Source organism: Acomys minous (assembly GCF_964271855.1).
Source record: "Acomys minous genome assembly, chromosome: 8".
Taxonomy (NCBI): domain Eukaryota; kingdom Metazoa; phylum Chordata; class Mammalia; order Rodentia; family Muridae; genus Acomys; species Acomys minous.
In genome coordinates this window covers 117,536,262-117,560,388 of record NC_140489.1, presented here as the reverse complement: position 1 = coordinate 117,560,388, position 24,127 = coordinate 117,536,262, and the positions used below count along the sequence as shown (strand labels likewise).

The following is a 24,127-nucleotide window of genomic DNA, read 5'->3' as shown; positions in this document are numbered from 1 at the left end:
GAAGGCCAATTTAATTGAATTGATTGCCACTTACGAAGCGGCAGTTGCTCCTCTGAGAGGCCTATTTAAAGTTTCTGAACTACAGAGAGATAACGAAATAAAAAGCAATAGTAGAAGGCAATGGATGATTATCAAATTGCTCTGGGATCCTTCAGTGTGAGAAAGATATAAAAGGAAGATTGAAAGGTATTAGTCCGTAAGTCTCGCTGGGGTCAGGAGGCTCGAGCCATTCACAAAAGACTTCAGAAACAAAACTTTAGAAAATACACAGTCACAGACACACACAGCAGTCATATCACATAGCTGTGAGTTCTTATCTTTGATTACACTAAGACCATTAGCCTATTTTAAATTCCTGCGGCACAGCAAAGAGTCTTACTCATAAGTTTCTTTTTTTTTCCTTTTTAATGCATGAGCTTTAAACTCGTTTTCTTACTTTAAATAGATGTGTATTAACTCTCCGTTTAGTCTACAGGACCTCCTAGCCTAGTATAACAGCTCAACAAAATAAGAGTGGATACAAACTCTGTAATTTACTCACAGGCAGAAATGGATATATAAATGTAAAAATGTGCACAATATTTTATGCCACACTTGGCTTCATTGTGACCTAATATTTATAATATGTAAATAATGGCTTCCTTTTAAAGCAAAGAACTTTTAATATACAGATTCATCTGGAAGTCCTTTTTTTTCTTTGCTATAAACAGAAATAAAAAGAAAAATGATTCTTATGCAATAAATAAATACCCGATGACAAAGGTTACCAGTGAACGGATTTAAAACGACAGAAGTCAACATAAAAATTTCCGTATCATAATTCTACTTTAATATGAAGATACTGTTATCAAAGGGAAAGACTCCAGAAATTCTTTGATAAAAATAATCTCATACTATCTTTGAAGCGGTTTCATTTATTTTACTACCCACAGTGTTCCTTATCAGGAGGCCAAGGGTAAGAAGTTTGCTAGTTTTGATTAGGAAAGAGCCTGATGGATCAGAAGACCCAATTGAAGTTGGACATAATAAGTATTAAAGTATTACATGACATTAATCCTGCCATTCCATTACTCTCCCCATCTTTGTGTGCAGGCTAATTATTCTATAGCCAGTATTCAGGAGAAAATAGAAACATACTTACTGTGGGCTGGAGTAATCTCTTTATTGCATCAACAAGGCTGGCTCTGTACTGGTCCAGAAACAGGCTGACATTGAGAAGAGAGCAGAATCCAGATTAAACTGGGCCTCCAAGCCTAATGATGCCAACGGTGATAAGCACGGGGCTAATTACACGTTTATACAACACTAGAGGAAGATTGTTGCCCTTGCATTCAAGGGTCTTGTGGGGTTGGGGGTGGGGCTTTAGAGACATCCTGCTCAGAGTTATCCAAGGAAGACTAAGCTGCCAGACGCCAGGGTTCATACCTGACTGTGCTGTGTTAATGTCACAGAGACAGTTTGCAAGATGATTTTTTTTTTTAAATGAAGGCCACTTGGTGGAGATGGAACACTAGATATGACCCCTTGTTAGAGCCCAGTTTCCAGCAGACCTGGACTCTCCACCCACCAAGACCACTGTGAGGCTGCCCGCCTGAAAGTAAACCACCAGAACCATGGATCCAAACCATTGGGGAAATGTTGGGGGTGAAGAAAGGTAGATCTTAGTGATTTCCAAAAGCTCAAAGGTAAGACCAATCGACACCCCAGGAGCCAACAACTTCCAAAGGAAAGCTCAGGTGATGGGAGCAGGAGACCGTGGTAACTCCAGGGTTTTCCTCCCTCCACCTCCAAGTTGATTCTTTCCTATCCACTGGGATTTCCTGTTTTCCTCCTTGGGTCTTTAGAGTATTTCTGTGTGGGTTTTGTTGTTGTTTATTTGGTTTCTTTGTTTGTTTGTTTGTCTGTATGGTTGAGTTACTCTGACCCTATTTTCACCACATCTTCTTTAACAGGTCTGGGACACAGTTTCTTGATTTAAACAGATATATCCAAGACTCAAGTTTGAGTCACCCAACAGTGGGTGGCACGTTAACCTCCACAGTTCTATGTCTGGATGTATCCCTTCTACAGTCTTGGGCTGCAGACTTGACATATGATGTGACTGGGTTGGTGCCATCTTGTTCTTCTGCTATAGAAGATACGGGGTCCCTCCCTATTGGAAGACTCAACATTCAAGGCACCGTATTCCTGAAGAAAAGATTGGCACTTAGCCGATCCAATGACTGTCAACCTGTGGGTTGCAACCCCTTTGGGGATGTCAAATGGCCCATTCACAGGGGTTGCCTAAGCCCATTGGAAAACATAAGACATATACATTCTGATTCATAATAGCAGTAACATTACAGTTATAAAGAAGCAAAAAAAATTTATGGTGGGGGGGGTCACTACAACATGGGGGGGGGGGCTGTATTAAGGTTGCAGCATTAGGAAGGTTCAGAATCATAGTCCTAGAGTCTCAAACTGTGATCCACATATTTCTTTCCTTATAAATTATTTCATCTGTGTTCCCTTGTAGCAGCATAGACTGCAGGGAGATATCTGAGTGTTTATGAAAGCCAGAAAGATTTCCTATGGGGTTGTGGTACAGAGGGGTGGAAGCACCCAGTGCTGGGGGAACACAGAGTCCCGCCAAACACCCCATACTTCTCCTAGCATCTAGAGGAGGGCTCTGGAACATACACCCCCACGCTTCTCCTAGCATCTAGAAGAGGGCTCGGGCATAGCTACAATACTCTTCCAAGACAGAACAGAGCTCCTGGACTGTGTCAACACTACCTTCTTCCTGAACTCCATATGAGGTTCCACCATTTGGTGAGAATGAAGTGGACAGCGTATATAGTGGACACTTTGAAATGTATTCAGTTCTGGCATGTCTCAGGTGCCTTCTGGGTACCATGAGCTCTAGCTGTTGGCAGGAGGGCCAACAGGAAGAGGAGTGTGTGCTTCAGGGTTAATGAAGTTCTGGCTTTGACCTTTTATGTGACCTTGGGTAACTCAACGTTACATAAGGCCTCGGTTTCCTTGTCAATAAAGGCCTACCAATGTGGCTGTGGTGGACATCAAATTACTATGTGTTAATTCATAGCTGTTGTATACTTATGACAGAGGAGAGGCAAATATTATGCACTGAGGCCTAAGCTTTAAATAGACCAAGCTCGACTCCTAAGAAACTTTCATTCAGATTTCATGTATGACTCCTGGCTCAGGGCATACCTAGATGGTATTCTGTCTCCCCACTGCCTGACACAGCTCACCATGGTCCTGGAGGCAGTTCATATCCAGCATCATCTCTGTGACTCTAAACAGTTGATCTCCAGGCCTTGCCCAGTGTTACAGTGTTACAGGATGTTTGCCCACTTAGGTGCTCTTCCGGTTTGACGAGTTTCATTTCGAGAAGGCAGAGCAAGAGTTGAGTAGAGTGGTCCATCTTAGCAGTTGGGAGGCTAAGGTCAAAGGACCATCATGAATTTGAGACCAGGCTGACCTATCCTGTCTGAAGGGAGGAGGGAGGGAAGGACAGGAGAAAGCTGGAAGAGAGACTGACTGATTTTGAAGTAGTCAACGCTGAGGACTGGGCCCAGGGCTTCACACATGCTGAGCAAAACTGTATCACTGAACTGTACCCTCCTGCCCTGGAAGGTTGGCTTGAGCAATAGCAGCGGGGTCCTCTTCTGAGTTACTGACTATGCGTAAAGCTCTTTCCCACCTAGTGACCAGGATAACCCGGGAAAGCATATTCTTTCACAAAGTCACATCCTTAAATCCTTGAGCAAAGAATATGTTCAATTTAAACTATAACTATAAAGATGTTCCACTAAGTCATGTGATTCATAATCATTAAAGATTGACAAGAAGCACATCATTTTCTTCAGGACACTCAATCTTTTTTGTGTGTTTGTTTTTCAATATAGAGTTTCTCTGTGTAGCCTTGGCTATCCTAGACTCACTTCGTAAACCAAGCTGGCCTCCAACTCACAAAGATCTGCCTGCCTCTGCCTCCCTGAGTGCTGGGATTAAAGGGGTGCACCACCATGCCCAGCTAGGACATTAAATTTCATTCTTTCCAGAGGCTAGAGAGTTTCTACAGTTTGATATTGTTGACATATTGACTGTATTGATCGCGCAGGCCTACAAGAGACCTACAAACGATCTCTGGCTATCTGGATACACAGCAGCTCAGCAAAGGACTCTTCCTGGTTTATGTTTGCACTTGCTGAGAGCTGGTGAGCCGGCAAGAAGAAGATGGACAGCACAGCGCTGTCGGCTGGGCCTCCAGCCTGCCCTTTCAAAGCAGGCTTTCCACTGCGCGCCGGTAATGGTGACAAAGAGGGTTAACATCACAGCAAACTGCAAAGTGCAGCTTTAACACCCGGGACGCATGCCGAACACAGTCATTTCCAAGGTAATGGCATCTACCCCATCGTTCCAAATCAAATTTCCCAAAAGTAATTCTTGTAGTCCTCTAAAAGATCTTTATTCCAAGCAAGCTCACTTTTCTACTTAGCTTTGGTGCAGAATTCATAACGCTTTGTGGGGTACGTCATATGAGCAATTTCAATGTGCTTTAGTGGGAGTGATATGTAATCTCCTGAAAATTCACCCCTTAAATAAGTCCTAATGGCTCGGAGAACAGCAGTAGCTTAAGTGGATCTATTTAAAAAGGCTGAGTGGGTCAGTGATGGGGATGGAGATAACTTTCAACTCTCCCTTTAGTTGCAGATCAAAATACCCTGACAGTCCAGTTTGGCCATTAAGCCCTCCCCCCCAGCCCCCCACTCTTGCGTACATACACCTCTAGGCTATTGCCTGTGGCAGCAACAATCGCTTTGTTCCATTGATCCGAATCAGATTTTCTGACAAAGGAGAGGTGTTGAAGCTTTGTCATCACCTCCTTAAGAACCCCAGCTGTATGCCGAGCTTGGAGCATCTGTAGTTCTCCCAAAGAAACTCAGTCATACAGAACATTTTTTTTTGTCAGAAAGGAAGCCCCCTATGTGGTCTTTATGGTGAGACGCGCTGTTTTAGATTTCACCTTCCACAGAGGTACGGCCTCTCTCAGCATTGGTGACCCTATTTTGGAAGGAGTGCCCAGTGGTGCCCTGTTTTAACCCCACTTGCCTCTGCCCCTGTAGTTGTGAGTTTCTAGGCTCTTGAGGGATGTGGCAGAGGCTGAGTCAGCCAGGTGAGGGGAAAAGGCTGATTACGCTGGAGCTAGAGGCCTTGTCAGGAGCCAGGACTGTGAGCTGTGGTTAGCCTGCCCATGAGCACAACAGCTGCAAGACAAGGAAGTTTTAGAACCCACGGTATGTCCATTCTGAGGGAGGCCCGTGAAGGTAGCATCACAGGTCCATGTACTTGCTCCCACTCCTCTGCCAAACCTTGAGCTTCAGACACACAGACGCACCGACTACCCTGTGCCACCTAGCTCCAAGAGTCAGGAAGTGGGGACGTTTCACCTGTGCTCTCTAAGCCTTGTGAGAATTCAAATGCACCAAGTCATGTTTATGTTTGCAGAACTGCAGTAACCCGGAGCTCTGTCAAACGGTAAAGGTAAAGGGAAGCTGTCGTTTGCCTTGAAAAAAAAAAAATCTTACTTCCAGACTCTTAGATTATGAATCAGATTGAAGCAGGGTCTGGAAAGGTGGGCTAAGAACTAGCAAGGTTTGCTCTTCATAATGCGGCACGGACGGGCCGGACTGCATTCCTGCAGAAAGGAATGCTTCTATGAAACTCAACCCTGAATAAATCAATGGAGGAACTTAATAGGCAGGTTTTTTTCCTCCTACCCCTGTGGTTAAATATTCTAATATTTTGATGTTTGTCAATAGCCCCCACCCCACCCCCTTTTCATAGATAAGACTGCACCTCCATGTTTCTTTCTGCTTATTTCAAAGTTGACATTTTACAAGTTATTTAGAAACTGTTGAACCGTGAAACTATTTTTCATTGTCAAAAATGCTGAACGGCGAGATAATGACTGGCTTTCACAGTGTGTCTCTTTATTTTATAATCTAGCTGAGTGACTAAATTTGGATCTAGAGTCAGGACTGTCTCTGCTGGGAAATGAGTTATTTCCCCCCACTGCCCACAGGTTTATGAACATTTGAATGTAAATATGGGAATATACGAATGACTCGAGAACATAAACATATCACCGCTTGCCATAATCATGTGCTTTTTACTTGAGCCACAATGTGGGTTTGGAACAGGTTTGTGAATGGAGCTTGTTCTTATGTAAATGGGATCAAGGAATACCACTGGTTAGCTATTCAGCGGGTCAGACAATGCCACCCTTGCTGGAAACGCTTCAGGAAGAATCTCATCCATGGACCTAATATTCCCCGTCAGCTCCTGCTTCATACTCCAGTGGTCCACTCCAGATCTCACTGACTGACAACGACAAAGGATGTGTGAGACTGAACGTGATCTATTTAAGTGTGGCACTCCTTTCTGGCATCGAGTATTTCGGGTTTCGTCTCGGAGGCAGCACATACAGAGAGCTTTCTCTCTCGCCCCTTTGCCACACGCTAAATAATTCCTTATGGTCGGCCTGCCCCGTGGAGGCAGCATCCATGCAATGCCTCCTGTGGCGCAACGCTAAGCCAACAGGATGTCAGGAATATGGGAATCCTGCGCTTTGCTGCCAGATGTACAGCGTGGCTATTACACATCACTGTACTTTCCAAGTTTCTAAGCGGCTTACCCATCTCTGTGAATATGAAGAGAGACCATTACCAAAGCATTTCTTTTGGAAATAATATCAGCATCACCGTAAGAGTAGCTTAATGTTTTACATTTACAAATGGGAAATTACAGACAGGCTGACATTCTGGCACTTATAACACCAGGGGGAAAAAAAAACTTAACCATTGATTCATGCATAGAAAAGCCATTTATAAAATGAAGCCTTGGGCATTTAGTTCATTTGAATCCATAAATAATTCTTACATAGCTACCAGATGTGTATGTATAAGATTGTATTGTGTTATAGATCTGTAATGAAAGCCTTAAGCTGAATATGCACCGTGCTTATCAATTCTATAAGACCCTGTTGTCGGTTAGGTGGGGGGAAAAAGACTATTTTTCAAACATGTTGTGCAGCTATTTTTAACCTTACTGAGAACAGTAACCAGAAGGGGCCTAAGTTCCTCTGGTACAAATAGGATGACATGGTGTGAGCGTCCACGACACAAGTACGACAAAGCCAGGCCGTTCTGATATTTGTGTGCAGGACAATTTAACCCGCCTTTCCTGCATCATCAGAGCCCACCGGGTGTGACCCTCATCTGAACCTTCAAGAAGACACTGGCCCTGTCCCTCCTGCTGCTGTTGCTCTCTGATCTCGCTCCCCGGCTTAATCTGATCTAATCCTGCCCGCATTATCTTCATCTGTGCAACGAAACCTGGAGGATCCTTTCTCGCACTCGGTGAGGAAAGGCATTTACTAAATTACTTGGTAAATCGTGTGGGTTGGGTTGAGCTCCTTTTTCATTACGCGGGGAGTGTAACATGGAGGCGTGTGGTCAATGATCAATCGGAAATAAAGGCTTCTCCTATACGTGGAAATGGGGGGGGGTGTCAGCAAGCAGTGCACGGAAAACAAAATGGCCCTGGAAAAGTGGGAGGTCTCAGCTAAAAGTAGAACGAAACATTTGTTGTTTACTGCAAAACATGCACAAGTGTGCGTGCACACATGCACACACACCTACATACATACACACATACATATACACACATACACACACATACACACAGACATACATACACACATACACACACATACACACAGACATACACACAGACATACATACACACATACACACACATACACACACATACACACACACACACACATACATACACACACACACACACACACACACACTAATAGTCGTAGTGATGGGAGAAGAAGGAGGAAGTTAAGAGGAAGCAAAGCTAATCCCATTGACTTGGTGGGAAGTTGTATATTGGAAATTATATTTAAATCACGATAAGGTTACTTCCTGAAACAAGGATCTGCTTCCCTCCAGCTGAAGTCTGGGGTCTGGGTCACAGGACTGGGCTCACTGGTATAACTTGAGGTTGGACTCTGAGTTTGCTGCTTTCAAATGTAAAGTGATCACCATCATGGCAAATCTAGAAAATCTTCCTCTGAACAGCTAGACTACCTGCTTGTGGCCCATGTTTTCCATACGCTGAATAATCACAAAGGTCTGTGTAGATGTCCTGTAACGCAGGAACAGACTTCCACTAGCAAATAAGTAGCTGGGCTAAGGTAGGAGACAAAATGTCTCGGGTAAATTTATTTTTAAAAAAATCAGACACCTGACAGAGTTGGATGTTATTTGCATAAGAATAAAATGTGATTGTGTAATCGCTGAGTTCTGTATAACTAAATATCAGTTTGAGTGAACTGAAAACATTAGATATCAAATACACTTTAAGAAAGGCTATTTCCCCCAAGATACTCCAACGATATGTTTATCTGCCAGAGAGTGTGTACGTGTGGACACATGTATATTCCCTCATATCGATAGTCAGATCTCTCCCAAGAAGTAAGCTAATTGAGCTGTTTGTGTTGATAAACTCCTTTTTCTCCAGACTGTTCCTCTCTGAGCCATAATTATTTGCAATTTGCCTAAGTCGTCCATTTACTGATACGTCAAGCATGAAACAGAGGCAATTCCAGAAAATGGAAATGCTTCTGAAAATCAATCTTTGGGAAATAATGTGGTAGAAGTTACTATGTGACAGAAGAGTACCTTCTAACTGCCACGTGGAGATGAATATTAATTCGCTGAGGTTAAGGTGGCTTTGTGCTTCATTTGTTGACTTGGCTTAGCCGTCAGCAAAGCAGCGCGGCCCAATTACTCTAGCAAAGCTAATTTTTTTTCCCCCTAACAGGAGTTTTATGATTTTTATGTACTTACCAGTCAGCACACATAACAATGTCAAAATGTCCTTCCAGTTGAGAGACATCTGTCTCATTATCCCATCGCAAAACGCTTGAGGAGAAAAAGATTTCAAAAATTATACTTAGGATATTTTTTTTAACTTTTGATTTTGAGCTATTAACATTATTATTTTTTTTTGCGGCACTTGGAATTATTTAAAAGGTATATACAAATTATTTCAAAAGACATAGTTTTTAAAAAAACCCTTAGGATATAACTCTCTTCTGTCTTTTATTTTGTCTTTAAATGTAGAAGAGGAAGAATTCTCTACTGAAGTAGGAGTTGAGGTTTTTCTAGGTTTTATGGGCTTTTGTAGGCAAAGTAGATCCTTACCTTGGCTGTTATAAGAATCCCTGACCCTTAGCAACAAGGAAGGAAAAAACTGAAATTGACTCCATCTGACTGGAATAAGGATTTATAAGGGAATATGAATTTATAAGAACAAGTCATATGAAATTTGCTGTGTATCTATCTTGCCTGCCATGTCAGTCACATTTCTTATTGACACAACGAACAAAGAGGGAAAATGGAAGGACAGAATAGCCCACTTGTCTGTGGAAGTTTTCAGGCCTTTAAGTACACTTTAGAATCGCTTCCTACCAACAGTCTCCCAAAAGGAGGCACACATATTAACCCTCACACCAATAACAACAGCTGCCCGCACACATTGGGAAACGTGAGCAGCACTTACGAAGGCAAGCCTGTTCTACGTTCCCCTCAGCTGACAGCTGTGGTAACTAACATTCTTATAACAAAGCATTTTTAAGGATGTTTCTCCCACACACCAAAACTATGATTTGAGGTACTATGTTTTAAAAGCAAAAATCTGCGGCTATTTTCTTTCTTTCTTTCTTTCTTTCTTTCTTTTCTTTTCTTTTCTTTTCTTTTCTTTTTTTTCAAGACAAGGTCTCTCTGTGTAGCTTTGGCTGTACTGGACTCACTCCATAGACCAGGCTGGCCTTGAACTCACAGAGATCCACCTGCCTCTGCCTCCCAAGTGCAGGAAATAAAGGTGTGCGCCACCACCACCTGGCCTCTGCAGCTATTTTCTACTTTGATTCTATAGAGCTGGACTGAGCAATCTACCTTACCTGACCAATTATATTTGCTTATTTGGGTGGAGTTTTCCCTTTTTTCCTGCCTTCCCAGAGGCAAAGTTATGTTTGAGTAGAAAAATGAGACTTAACGCTGGTCAGTCCAAAATTGTCTTCACGCATATCAATGGGCATAAGTGGTGGTGACATCATTCTTCAGGTGGAGAGACTTAAACATATCAGCTCATTACCAAGGACGTGGGGGGGGGGGGTGGCAGTTGCTCACTCGTGCTTTTGACTCACACTTCCTGAGACCCCATTGTAGTAACCGCACTTGGATTTGTCATAGACGCCCCGACTTCACAAGTCTGAATTTGAACTCCTGACCCTCTGTTCCCACTCACTTCATTCATGGTCTTCTGTCACTCTCATGAGTGGGAGGTCAACCTTTATGGTTGCTCAGGCTGAAAACCTTGACTAGAACCGCCCCCCCCCCCCCCAGGCGCTTACATCTCACGCTGGCTAGGCCACAAAAGCAGTTAGTGAAAGGCAGCCACGCCCAGCCAACTCTCTCTGCTCATGGCTCACGCCTGTTCTAAACCGCCACCATCTCTCACGTGAATTGTCTCAGCCTTCTGATTTGTCTCCCTGCTTCTGCCTGCCACCCTACCATCTCAGCCCAAGACAGCATCCAGAGTGTTCCTGTTAAGACATCAGGCGAGGCCTGATGGTTCACGCCTTTAATCCCAGCACTTGGGAGGCAGAGGCAGGTGAAGCTCTGGGAGTTCAAAGCTAGTCCGATCCACATAGTCAGGACTCCATAAAGAGACCCTGTCTGCGTGCACACACACATACACACACCATATTAGATGAGAAACTTTGTCTACCACCTTAAGATGGTAGACACCCAGGACCAGACCCCTTGCCACCAGGCCTGCTTGATTTCACCTCCTGTTACCCTCTCTCCTTTCTGCTTTGCTCTAGTTACAATGGCTTCCTTATGGATGCTTAAAGGCACATGCACCCTGTTCTAGAGTCTCTGTGCTGCCTGCTTGCTCAGACTAAGCCCCTCTCCTCCAGATACCCATGTGGCTCACACCTCACTTCCTCCAAGTTTTTGTAGAAATGCCTTACCTTTATTGGCTAGGCTTCCTTGACCATCTTCTTTAAAACCATCTTCCTCTCTTTTCCATCCAGCATTAGAAGCTTGATCTTACTTGTTGGTTTTTCTCTGGCAGCAATTAACTTTTATAGTGCTATGTAGCTGAATCACTAGCTTTGCTTATTCTCCTCCTTATGCCGTCTAATCAGCATCATAAGGATGCCGTCTAATCAGCATCATAAGGATGCCGTCTTAGTCCTGTCCTGTTGCCGTGAAGAGACACCACGGCCAAGGCAGCTCTTATAAAAGAAAACATCTAAATGCTTACAGCTTCGGAGGCTGAGTCCGTTAGCACCATGGTGGAAAGCGTGGCTGCAGGCGTGGCGCTAGAGAAGCAGCTACCAGCTGCATCCCGATCCACAGGCAGAGTGCAAGACTTAGCTTGGGCTTTGGCAATGTCAAGTGTGTCAACCCCAGTGACCACCGGCCTCCATCGAGGCCACGCCTCCTAATCCTTCTAATCCTTCCAAAAGGTTCTACTTCCTGGTGATGAAGCAGTCAAAATTAAGAGCCTGTGGGAGCATATTCTTCTTCAAACCACCACAGATGTTGATCTTTAAACTCTTGGGCAGTGACATATTTCCAGCGCCTAGAACAGCACACAATAGCCGCTCCGTTCATACAATATCTGGATGAGGGCCATGTCTAGCACAGAAAAGGCACTCAATAACTAGACGGTCCTGTTTTTAAGCTGTTCCCTGAATATATGTGAAAGCTACTGAAAATACTTTTTGAAGACCTCTTTTACATCTTAACCGAAAATGACCGAAAATGAAAACAATTTAGAAAGAACACACACACACACACACAGCAAAGACACTGGGGTAGTGTCAAAAGTGATCCCTGAAAGAGGATGAATAAGACCCATGGTTACCCCAGTGCAATGCCTCGGAGGAGAGCCTAGGTCGCAGCGGAGAGAAACGAACCTGAGATAGGACCCGGAAGTTTTGGAGCTAAACAGATGAAATCCAGGGACTGAAGAAACCAAGGTGGCCGGAATAGAGGACCATAAAGAAGAATGCTGTACACTCGGACAGAGGGCTCCCATAAGAGTATTCTGCAAGGACCTCTCTCTCTGTCTCTCTCTATCTGTCTCTGTCTGTCTGTCTGTCTGTCTGTCTGTCTGTCTGTCTCTCTCTCTCTCTCTCTCTCTCTCTCTCTCTCTCTCTCTCTCTCTCTCCCTCCCTCTCTCTCTCTCCCTCTCTCTCTCTCCCTTCTCTCTCTGGCTTTCTCTCTCTCTGTCTCTCTGTGTGTGTCTCTGTTTCTGTCTCTGTCTCTGTCTGTTTCTCTCTCTCTGTGTCTGTCAGTCTGTCTGTCTCTCTCTCTTTGTTTGTGTGTGTATGTGTACTTGAGGTTGGGTAAAGCCATATTATAGTGTTGGGGGGACCAAAGGTCACAGGGCAGGGCCAGTGCTCACAGGGTAAGATCAGTGCCTATTTTCAGGAGGCAGACCACAAAAGCTCAGGATTCACAATGTTGGCAGAGTACTCAGAATGATCTTGCTTCAGAAGTGGGAAATAATCACCCTAGAGAAAATGCTGGTCTGCTGGTATGAAACAAATTTCCAAAGTAAGGAAAGTTTGCCGCGTAACATAACTTTATCCTAGAACAAAACTCAAAACATATTTACAGGACTACAAAAACACTCAGATCCCAACAAGTTAACATTTAAAATGCTTGGTATGGAATCGAAGATTGCTAGAGAGACAAAGAATATTAGCATTCAATCTAAAACTGACAGAGATATCAGTCAAGCACAGCAATAATACCTGTGTCATAAGAGTTCTTAACATATTTCAAATGTGGTACAGAGATATAGTAGTAGATGTTTTTTCATTTTCTAAAACTTTGTAAGATGAAAATACAAAATATAAGAAAAACCAAACTAGATTCAATTAACAAGAGATTAGACATTTCAGATGAAAAGATTAGAGAATTTGAAGATATAGGAATAAAAACTATTCAAAATGGAGTGGGCAAGATGACTTGGCAGGACAAGGGGCTTGCCGCCAAGCCTGACAATCTGAGTTTGAGTCTCAGATCCCACACGGTAGAATGAGAGGACCAGCTCCCCCCAATTTGTTGTCTGACCTCTGAGTAGGCTATTACATGAACTGATATACATTAAACAAATAAATAAATATAAAATTGTAAAACTATCTAAAATAAAAATATAGAGAAAAGCTTATATTTTTAAATGTAATATAAGTAAACTGGGGAACAAATTTAAAGGATTTACTGTTTGATTTCTTAAAATCCAGGAAAAGGGAGAAGACATTAAAAACACTAGAGGAAATAATGACTGAAGACTTTATTAATTTAGTGAGAACTATTAACACAAAGATGAAGACATTTCAACAAAGCTCACAATAAGAAACATGAGAAAAATACAAGCCACTGAATAACCAAACCGACTGAAAGAAGCACCAATTAAAAAGTTTTCAGAGGAAAATAAGTCACGTCCCATATACAGAACACAAAGTCAGAAAATGGTATAGAACCAGTCCCCGGAAGGACTGAGAGAACCCAGAATCATGTGGTCAGTGGAAATACATTTCAGAGAAAGAGGGAAGAAGAGCTTTTGGATATTTAAAACAAACAAACAAGAACACACACACACACACACACACACACACACACACACACACACACATACAAACTGATCACCACCAGACCTACACTCTCCCCAAAAATGTCAAAGAAAGTCCTTTAGGTAGAAGAAAAATGATACATAAACATACATAGCTACACAAAGGAATGGTGAGGATCAAGAATAATAATAACTCTACAGTTAAATATATGTGTCTTAAAATTATTTAAACCTCCTTAAAATAGGAGGGCCAGCTAGCTAAATGCTAAGCATTGTGAGGTTTATAACACACATAAACAAGTGAAATGTAGAACAAGAGTTTAGAGATGGGAGGGGTGATGATGACAATACTCCTGTGAGGGGGGTATATGGCTTGAGGATGGATTTTGATGAGTTACAGATGATTACTAGAGGGGTGGGAAGATGGCTCAGTGGATAAAGTGATTGCTGTGAACGTATGAGGGCCTGAGTCTGAATCCCCATCACCCACATAAAATTTGGATGTGATGGCAACATGTGCCTGTAACCCCAGCATTGAGGGTGGGGGTGCGGTGGATTCAGGTGGATCTCAGAGGCTGACTAGCCAGCCAGTGGAGCCAAAACGATGAACTCCAGGTTTAGCAAGGGACCATGGCCTCAAAAAAATAAGGTGGGAGAGAAATCGAGGATGATGCTATTGTCAACTTCTGGTCGTCAACATCTCCATGGGCCAGCACCCTCTCCCCCAGGAGCTATAGTATAAAATATAAAAAGAATAAGAACAAGCGTAACAAAGTAAAGTCATAGTTAATGCGACAACAAAAGTGATAAAAACTAGAACAAAGCACATTAATCCAGTAGGAGGCAGAAAAAGATGAGACACATAGCAAACAGCAAGATCACACACTCAAGCCTAACCATATCAGAAATTGCAGCAGATTAAAATGGCCCGAGCACCTCTATTAAAGAGCAGAGTATCAGACTACAGATGAAATCTCGCCAGGCATGGTAATGCATGCCTGTGATCCTATTCAGGAGGCTGAGACAGGACGTCCACACGCTTGAGGCTAGCCTAGACAACCTAGCAAAGCCCTATCTCAAAAATCAAAATTAAAAAGGGCTGGGAAATATATCTCAGTTGTAGAGCACTGGGCTCTGGATCAAGTGTGAGAACTACAAAAAGACAAAAAGATTAAAAATCAAAAACAATTGTAGGCCCAATTATATGGCCCTTACATCAAAAGTATTTTATACATAAAAACACAAAGGTGAAAATATGGGAAAAAAGATATATGAATGCTAGTCAAAAGACAGGATAGATGTTTTAACGTGAGACAGTAGATTTTAGAGTAAAAATATTACTTGGGCTGAAAGATTGCTCCGTCCTGCTAAAGGAGCAGCTATGGAGGCTAGCCTTGGTCCTCTGAGTTTATGCTCTAAGTAGCAGACAGCCCAATGAACAGCACTGAAGGAACAGACAAGACCCACTCAGAGTCAGAGACTCTGTTATCCCTCTCTTTTCAACTGAACAGCAGGCAAAAACTAACAAAGGTATAGGTAGACAGCTTTAAACACTATCAACAATTCATTGATATTTATAGAATATTTCATTATTAAAGACAGAATTCATATTCTTATCAAATATATCTGTTCTGGATCATAATATAAGTCTCAATAAGTTTAGAGGGATCAAGATCATACCAAAATATGCACCACCACCACCCCTGTAATCCCAGCACTCAGGGAGGCAGAGGCAGGAGAATCTCTGTGAGTTCAAGGCCATCCTGGTCTACAAAATGAGCCCAGGACAGTCAAGGCTACACAGAGAAACCCAGTCTCAAACAAACAAACAAACAAACAAACAAACTGATCCTTGTTCACAATGCAATTAATGTGTCTATCAACAATAAATTAGAAATCTGTATGCTATGACATCTTCAAATATTGAGAAAATAAATATTACATTTATAAATATCCTAGAGCCCAAATACGAAGCCAAAGCAGAAATTGAAAAGTTTTTTGAACTGAATGAAGCTGAAAATGCAACATATGGAAATTTGCAGGTTGCTACATATACATAGCACTTACAGAGAAACTAATGGCAATAAATATGTACATTAGAAAAAAAATTCCTCAAATTAGTGAACTCAATTTCTAGCCAAATAAGTTTTTTAAAAAGAGTAAATTAAATTCAATACAATCAAAGAAAAAACTAATAAAGATTAGAAGAGAAATGAATAAAACAGAAACAAAAATAATAGGGGAAAAAAATCAATGACACCAAACCCAGGCCTTTGAGATCAATATAACTGATAACCCTGAGTCAGACTGGCCAGAGAAGAGAAAACGGGGATGCACATATTACTGGTGCCATGGGGGTGGAACTGGTATCACTCCAGATTCTGGAGATAAGAGCAACGCATATTTCTGTGTCTATGTTTCTATATGTACAGCTATATATGCCCATAACATACATATAAACATACACGAACATTCACATTAAGTGGGGGTTTGTCACAAAATGTAAGAAAGTTGTTTTGCTATTTAAAAATTGATAAATCTAATACACAATACTAACAGACTAAAAAGAGAAAACATGACCATCTCAAACAGCACAGAGACTGCATTCGATATAGTCTGGCATCTGTTTCTCATTAACAACAACAACAACTCGTCAGTATAAGCTTAGAAGCGATGTCCTCAGAGGCCACAGTTTGTCTCAGTGTGCGACCTGTACAACGTGATCTGTTTTCATCCACAGCTAACCCACACTTAGCACTGGTTGCCTGCGTTCTTTCTCCCTAAATTCAGGAGCAGGAACGGGAAATTTATCTTATCTTTTCCTAATGCACTGATGGGTACAGCCAGTCCAGCGAGGGAAGAAACGCAGAGACGTAGATTAGGAAGGAAGAAGTCAAATCGTACCTCTTGGTACACAGCACAATAATCTATATAGCATAAGCCGCAGAGAGTCAACAAAGCTACTAGTATGGGTGTAGCCGGCTCGTAGGATACCAGATCAATACAGGAATCAATTGTATTTCTTTATAGAGGCAACAAATAACTGGAAATTGGAATTTCCAATTCTATACCATTTATAATAGCATAAAATTTCATAATAGCTTAAACATATAAAAGAGAAGTAATTCTGACAAAAGATGACAGAAATTAAGTAAGACCTAAATAAATGGAGGCAATTCATATGGGAAGAGAATAAAATGTGTTTTGACAATTGGTTATTCATATTTTCAAAAAAAATAATTTAAATCTATATCTTGCACCACATGCAGAAATTAACTCAAAATAGATCATAGCCCCAAATGTAAAACCTATCATTATAAAACTTGTCAATGAAAATATAGGGGAAAAAATGTTTGTAACCTTGGGTTAAATAAAGATTCCTTAGATACATGCAAGATACATACCCCATCAAGGAATAAATTGATAAATTAGATTAAAATGAAAATGAAAAACTTTGGCTCTCTGAAATGCACTGTAAGGAGAAGGAAAGGACAAGCCACAGGCTGAGAGAAAGTGTTTGTGAATCATCTGACACAGAGCTTATATCCAGAGCACGCCACGGACTCCCAGAATTTGTCAATAATAAGAAAATAAGCAACCCAATTTTAAAAAAAATCAGCAAAGCCTTCCAAGAGCCACTTCAACAAAGATAAAGACATGAAAAACTCAGCATTATTAGCCATTAGGGAAATTAAAAGTGAGAGCCCCAATAAATTCCGTTATACTCTTTGAATGGTTGTAATTTGATAGATCAATAACATGGGGAGCTGGACAGATCCGGAGAGAATGGAAGCCCTCCAACGTAGGCCTGGAGGCGGAAAACAGCTTGGCACATCCCTTAAAAAGCCAAATGGCAGCCGCGGTCATGGTGCCTTTTCACAGCAATAGAAACCCTGACGAAGACAGATGCATAAGTCCCATACACAATGGGGTTCAAGTGAGGAGGAGAGAGGAAAGAAGTATTGGCAGAGCCAGAAACTGGTTTGTGTAAGATGGAACCAGGAGCCTGACTGAGATTGGTTTTATGATTTAAAGTACAGCATGCATTTGTAAACATGGCTCAGATGAAGAATCTGAATTATGTCCCTATCTTTCTTGTGACTCTCTTGAAACCAAAGTAAACTTTTGTTGTCTCTATTTTCTATCTATCTATCTATCTATCTATCTATCTATCTATCTATCTATCTATCTATCTACCTACCTACCTATTTGTCACTAGGTATTTTTTTTTTAGGCAAAGTTTCTCTCTGTGTAGTTATGGGTGTCCTGGAACTCACTATGTAGACCAGGCTGGCCTTGAACTTACAGAGACCCACCTGCCTCTGCCTCACTGGGATAGAAGCCGTGCACCACCACACCCATCTATTGTCTCTACTTTCTTTCATCAAAATGTCAAAAATTTATGTTTGTTTGAATTTTGTTACAGTTTTACAGAGAGACATATTAGAAAATCCACCTTTACATACTTTAGAAAAACAGCAAAAGCTATAAACATGGAAGCCTGGTAGGCCTCACCAAGATAAGACAGAAGAAAGAGTGCATGGGTTTTGTAGTTAGAGAGCTTTGAGTTCAAGTACCAGCAACCTCCTACACACCAATGAGGCTGAGGATGCTCTGGGCATCACTGCCCTCACCTCCTACACGCCGATGAGGCTGAGGATGCTCTGGGCATCACTGCCCTCACCTCCTACACACCGATGAGGCTGAGGATGCTCTGGGCATCACTGCCCTCACCTCCTACACACCGATGAGGCTGAGGATGCTCTGGGCATCACTGCCCTCACCTCCTACACACCAATGAGGCTGAGGATGCTCTGGGCATCACTGCCCTCACCTCCTACACGCCGATGAGGCTGAGGATGCTCTGGGCATCACTGCCCTCACCTCCTACATACGGATGAGGCTGAGGATGCTCTGGGCATCACTGCCCTCACCTCCTACACGCCGATGAGGCTGAGGATGCTCTGGGCATCACTGCCCTCACCTCCTACATACGGATGAGGCTGAGGATGCTCTGGGCATCACTGCCCTCACCTCCTACACACCAATGAGGCTGAGGATGCTCTGGGCATCACTGCCCTCACCTCCTACACGCTGATGAGGCTGAGGATGCTCTGGGCATCACTGCCCTCACCTCCTACACACCGATGAGGCTGAGGATGCTCTGGGCATCACTGCCCTCACCTCCTACACACCGATGAGGCTGAGGATGCTCTGGGCATCACTGCCCTCACCTCCTACACACCAATGAGGCTGAGGATGCTCTGGGCATCACTGCCCTCACCTCCTACACACCGATGAGGCTGAGGATGCTCTGGGCATCACTGCCCTCACCTCCTACACGCCGATGAGGCTGAGGATGCTCTGGGCATCAGTGCCTTCACCTCCTATACACCAATGAGGCTGAGGATGTTCTGGGCATCACTGTCCTCATGTAAAAGTGACACAATCATTTATACACTGTAGGGCTCTGAGCACTGGATGAGGGCTGGGGATGTAGCTGAATGGTAGAGAACTCGCCTAACATCTAAGAGGAGGCCCTGCATTCAACCCCTAGACTCAAAACAATGCGACACAGCTTCCATGCAAAAGGATATAAGGAGATGATAGATTATTAGCACATATGAAAGCATCGCTTCTGAAAAGCTTGCCATGTAAGTGCTCAAGAATATTGCCTTTCCTTTCCCTACTCTTGCACTAATCTCTTTTACTTCTTGTTTTGAGTTTAAGGTTGAAAGACAAAATGTAGTCAACTTTTAGAGTTTTGCATCACCTTGTGAAAGAATCATGGTGCAATAATTCCAAAGAAAGTCTTTCTCGCTTGTAAGACACTTCGTGTGGACCAGGGCTCATCCTAATTTGCATAGCATGGCCATGCCTACAGAGAAACACTGCTTGACATTTTTTTTATGCTAAAAACAAGGCAGTTTTGCATCATCACCAGGGAGGCAGAGGCAGGAGGATTGCTGAAAGTCTGATGTAGGCCTGCACTACAGAGTGAGTTGAGGTAGCTTGGGCTACGTACATCAAGATCTTGTCTCTAAAGGGAAAAAGAAGTTTCTTGTGTATTTGCAGACATAGTGTTCTAACACAGTTCTTTTTCTAAAATCATTTTTAAAATACTTTTAATTGTGCCGGGCATGGTGGCGCACACCTTTAATCCCAGCACTCGGGAGGCAGAGGCAGGCAGATCACTGTGAGTTCGAGGCCAGCCTGGTCTACAAAGTGAGTCCAGGACAGCCAAGGCTACATAGACCCTGTCTTGAAACAACAACAACAAATCCAAACCCAAAACCTTTAATTATATGTAGGTGTGTATGAGCATTTGGGTATATGCACATAAACACAGGTTCCATGGAGACCAGAGGAATTGGATCCCCTGGATCTAACTGGAGCTAGAGTTACAGATGGTTGTGAGCTGCCTGGCGTAGGTGCTGGGAACTGAACCCAGGTCCTTTGTAAGAACAGCAAGTGCTCTTAACTGCTAAGCCATTTCATGCAATTTTTGATAGTGTCCGAGTTCTCTCCCATTACCAAAAAAGGCAGCAGCACTCTCTGCATGGACATGACAGACACTCTTCAGAAGAATCTGCAGGCCCTTCATAGTTTTATTCACTTCACCTCTCCATGACTCTGTTGTCACAGCTTGCCCATGTAGAGGACTTACTCAAGTCCTTTACAATGCTCACCTAAACTACTGAATTGCTGCTGTCCTAAGCCACTCCCTATCTGCCCCTTGTCCATCCATCCCACCTCCCTTTATACTTTAAACCACCATGAGGTAATAAAGTCTTTTAGACTCTTAGGAAAAAAGACCCCACCCGAATCTAGAATGTTTATCTCATCCAGAGCTTCAGTAGAGTGTCTCTAGGTGCCAAGAGCAGCGAGACAGTGTGGATCCACTTTGGGGGTAACAGAAGTATTGCTGCCCCTACAGAAAACAGTCTTCTTGGAACACAAAACACTTGAGAGAAGCACAGAATTGCAGATGGTCAGAAGGATCTTAACTGAGCCTAACTCTGAGCTCGTGGGCGTGGAAAAGGGCAGCATCCCTGGATGGGCTCTTCCGATAGGACTTGGACAGGGAGAGAGGAGGAGGTAAGACCCATTAGACATTCCAAGAGGCAAGGGTCGGGAGGCTGTGATGGCAACTGTGCCCGGACCTCCCAGGGTACCCCCCAGATGCTCATCCTCAGTGGCGAGGCTTGCTCAAAGCCTGATAGCCAAAATCATCTCTCCCCTCACCTTCATCTGCTCTCCCTCCCTACTGTCTAAGAGGAGACAGTGTTACTCTTCCTGATCCTCAACCCTAATCTTTCTTCTGCCCTCTATGTCACCTGTGTTCAAATTGACCAGGTATAAGACCTTCCACTTGTTAAAATAGTTTGCCAAACTCAAACGCAAGAGTTTCTGGTTGTGTTTCTTTGGGTGGGGCCTGTAACTGCCCTTCTCAGTTTCCTGGGGAGGCAGACGATCTGGTGAACATGCTTTGAAAAGCACTAAGCGAGCTCGTTGCCACAATAAATGTCCCTCTCTCTTATGTATATTCACTCATCTCTTCTTCCGTGGTTGCCCTGGCTTCCTTTTTGCACATCTTTGTCACCAACATTCTTCTGAGGACAGACCCTCACTGTTTCACTGCTTTCAATGTCACCTTACTCACAATAACCAACTGATGCTCCCCTTGCACCTGCAGGCCTGCCAACTATCCTCTCTTTAAACACTTCTTCCTGGAACCGTCTCTCCATGCCCTCCCTCCCCCGCTGTTCAGCACCTGTAACTAGACCCCCTAACCGCTCCAGAACAGACGCTCCCCAAGACTGCCTTGGCCATCTTTCCTAACAATATTTTACTTCTCAGGCAGGCTCCTACCTCTCGACTTTGATCTCCAAATCTCCCAGCGTGACATTTTCCTGTGATTTGAACTTCTGTTCCTAACCTCCAGCCGTTGTCACACACGGATTTTACAACCCCGGCAGAATTGCTCCATCTTCTATTCTTGATATCCACATGCCGTTGTTTCCCTAGATTCGCTTACCCAGGCCTGCACCAACCGCATCTCTCCCCCTGCACCACTGTAATGGCCTCAAAAATAGTAAGATAATAAACACATATAAAACACAGACACACACAGGAAGTGAATCCATCTTTCTTCATTATGACAAGGCGAACATGCTGTGACCACAATCAAGACCAGGAGCAGAGCTGCCTAAAACCTCCCGCCATGGGGATGTCTAGCCTCTTCTCTTCCTTCTTCTTTTATTTCTTTTCCTTTGTTGTTGTTTGTTTTGATTTTCTGAGACAGAGTCTTGATACAAAGCCCAGACTGGACTCCAACTCACTTTGTAACCCAAATACATGATTTTTCTGCCTCATCTACCCAAATGCTGGGATTATATGTAGTCATCTCTTCTCCTGGCTATAAAATGACATTTTACTCCTGTGCATGAGTGCCTGCACGTCTGTCTGAGGACCATGCACATACCTGGTGCTTGGGGAGTCCAGAAGAGGGCACTGGATTTCCTGGAACTGGTTGTAGCTGCCTTGTGGGTGCTGGGAACGAAACCTGGGTCCCCTGTAAGAGCATCAACTGCTCTTAGCTGCTGAGCCACCTCTCTAGCCCTACATAATGACTTTTTCTAATGGTTTGTCTGTCTTTAGCCTTTGGCAATTTACCATAAATACATTTTCTTGGACACATCTTTTATATTCCTATGTCTTGAATTATTTCCCTCCTGGTTTTATGCCTCAAAATCCTGTTTCAACTGCTTTTACTCCCTTGTCTTTCCTTGCAAAAGTGCAGCACAGCGGCTGCCTCCTCCATAAAGCATTATCCCTCATGCCCCGCCCCCCATGATTTGATCTGTGTGTATGTACTCAAGACTTACATCTTGGGAGCTGGTCTATTATTTGTCCAAGTATCTTGAGCTTTGCAAAGGTAGGGCCACATATATGCTAAATACTCACTTTGCCACTGAGGCACGCTGCCCAGCGTTAAGATTTTATTGAAAACAGCCTTTAAATCAGGATGTCATGTAAATAAATTCCTTGTGAGATTACTTAACCAGCTTGTTAATTTTTAATCATGACATGGAATTAACTTATATTTCTATACAAGAAATAAGGTTTAGGGACAGGGGAAAGGAAAGTAAAATTAGATCTTGGTGAAATTTCTGCAGCAAACTGCAGACAAATTGCATACGCAGAGAGCTGCCTGTGGTCAGGTCTCAGCTTTCAAAAAAGGGTATGACAACTGTAACTTACAGGAGAATACAGCAGATGGTGTACATGTGTGTATGTGTATATGGTTCTTTGGGTAGCACATGTACATGTGTGTAGAGGCCAGAGGTCAACCTCAGGGTTTGTTGTTGTTGTTGAGATGGGGGTCTTTTACTGGCCTGGAATCCACCAGAGGTAGGCTAGACTGACTGTCCCATGAGCCCCAGGGATCTGCCTGCCTCTGCCTCCAAAGTGTTTATGTGAGTTCTGGAGATCAAATCCAGGCCCTGGTGCTCACAAGGTCAACAGTTTATGAATGAGCCATTTCCCCTGCCTAGAGCCTGCTTTAATGAATGGAAGCCTTCAGAGCTGTGAAGCACTGCTGAACCTAATAAGATGCTCAGAGAGAGAGAGACAGAGAGACAGAGAGAGAGAGAGAGAGACAGACAGAGAGAGAGAGAGAGAGACAGACAGAGAGAGAGAGAGAGACAGAGAGAGAGAGAGACAGACAGAGAGAGAGAGAGACAGAGAGAGAGAGAGAGAGAGAGAGAGAGCACGAGCGAGAGCGCCTTCCTTTCGCAGTTCCCAGGTGAGCTTTCCAGAGCAGGGCAGAGCTGTCTGTCACTCAGGGTGTGTGGCCCCGGAAGCTCTACAGAGGATCCTGGTTCTCAAGTTTGAGATCTTGTTCTACCTTAATGCTTAAATGTTTCTGGACTGATTTAAAATTCCACAAAAAAATAAAAAAAAAATAAAAAAATAAATTAAAATAAGCTGGGCAATGGTGGCACACAACTTTAATCCTACTACCCAGGAGGCAGAGACAGGAGGATCTTTGAGTCCAAGGCCAGCCTGGTCTATAGAGTGAGTTCCAGGACAGCCAGGGCTGTGGTGGTCCTGCCTCAGGGAAAAAAAAACCAACCAACCAACCAAATAACCCTCATTCCAGCCGTGTTTACCTGGAATTTAGCTGAAATAAACTCATTTCAGTCCAAAAAGAAGACCCCATGTCAGTAGCCAATGCATTGTGCATTATTTAGAGAAGGCAGATCTTGGGATGAAAGGTACTAATGACTTAATTACATTTTCTATCTCACACATCTACGACTCCGTGAGTAGGACAGCTGATTAAGCAAGTGACAACAAAATGCTACAACTAATGAATTGGAAA

General features: G+C 43.2%; 1 protein-coding gene across 2 annotated transcripts in view; it reads right to left on the bottom strand.

The window, feature by feature from the left end:
* Window positions 1–24,127, bottom strand: part of CAMKMT (calmodulin-lysine N-methyltransferase) — a 383,933-nt gene that overhangs the window by 15,861 nt on the left and 343,945 nt on the right. Inside the window, exons 8-9 of one of the 2 annotated variants that reach the window (XM_084793160.1) lie at window positions 8,931–9,005; window positions 1,142–1,205 (exon numbers count right to left, since the gene is read on the bottom strand). In XM_084793160.1, the coding sequence (XP_084649286.1) occupies window positions 1,142–1,205; window positions 8,931–9,005 (139 nt within the window). The remainder of the gene's footprint in view (window positions 1–1,141; window positions 1,206–8,930; window positions 9,006–24,127) is intronic. The other variant, XM_084793161.1, reaches the window with a different exon arrangement.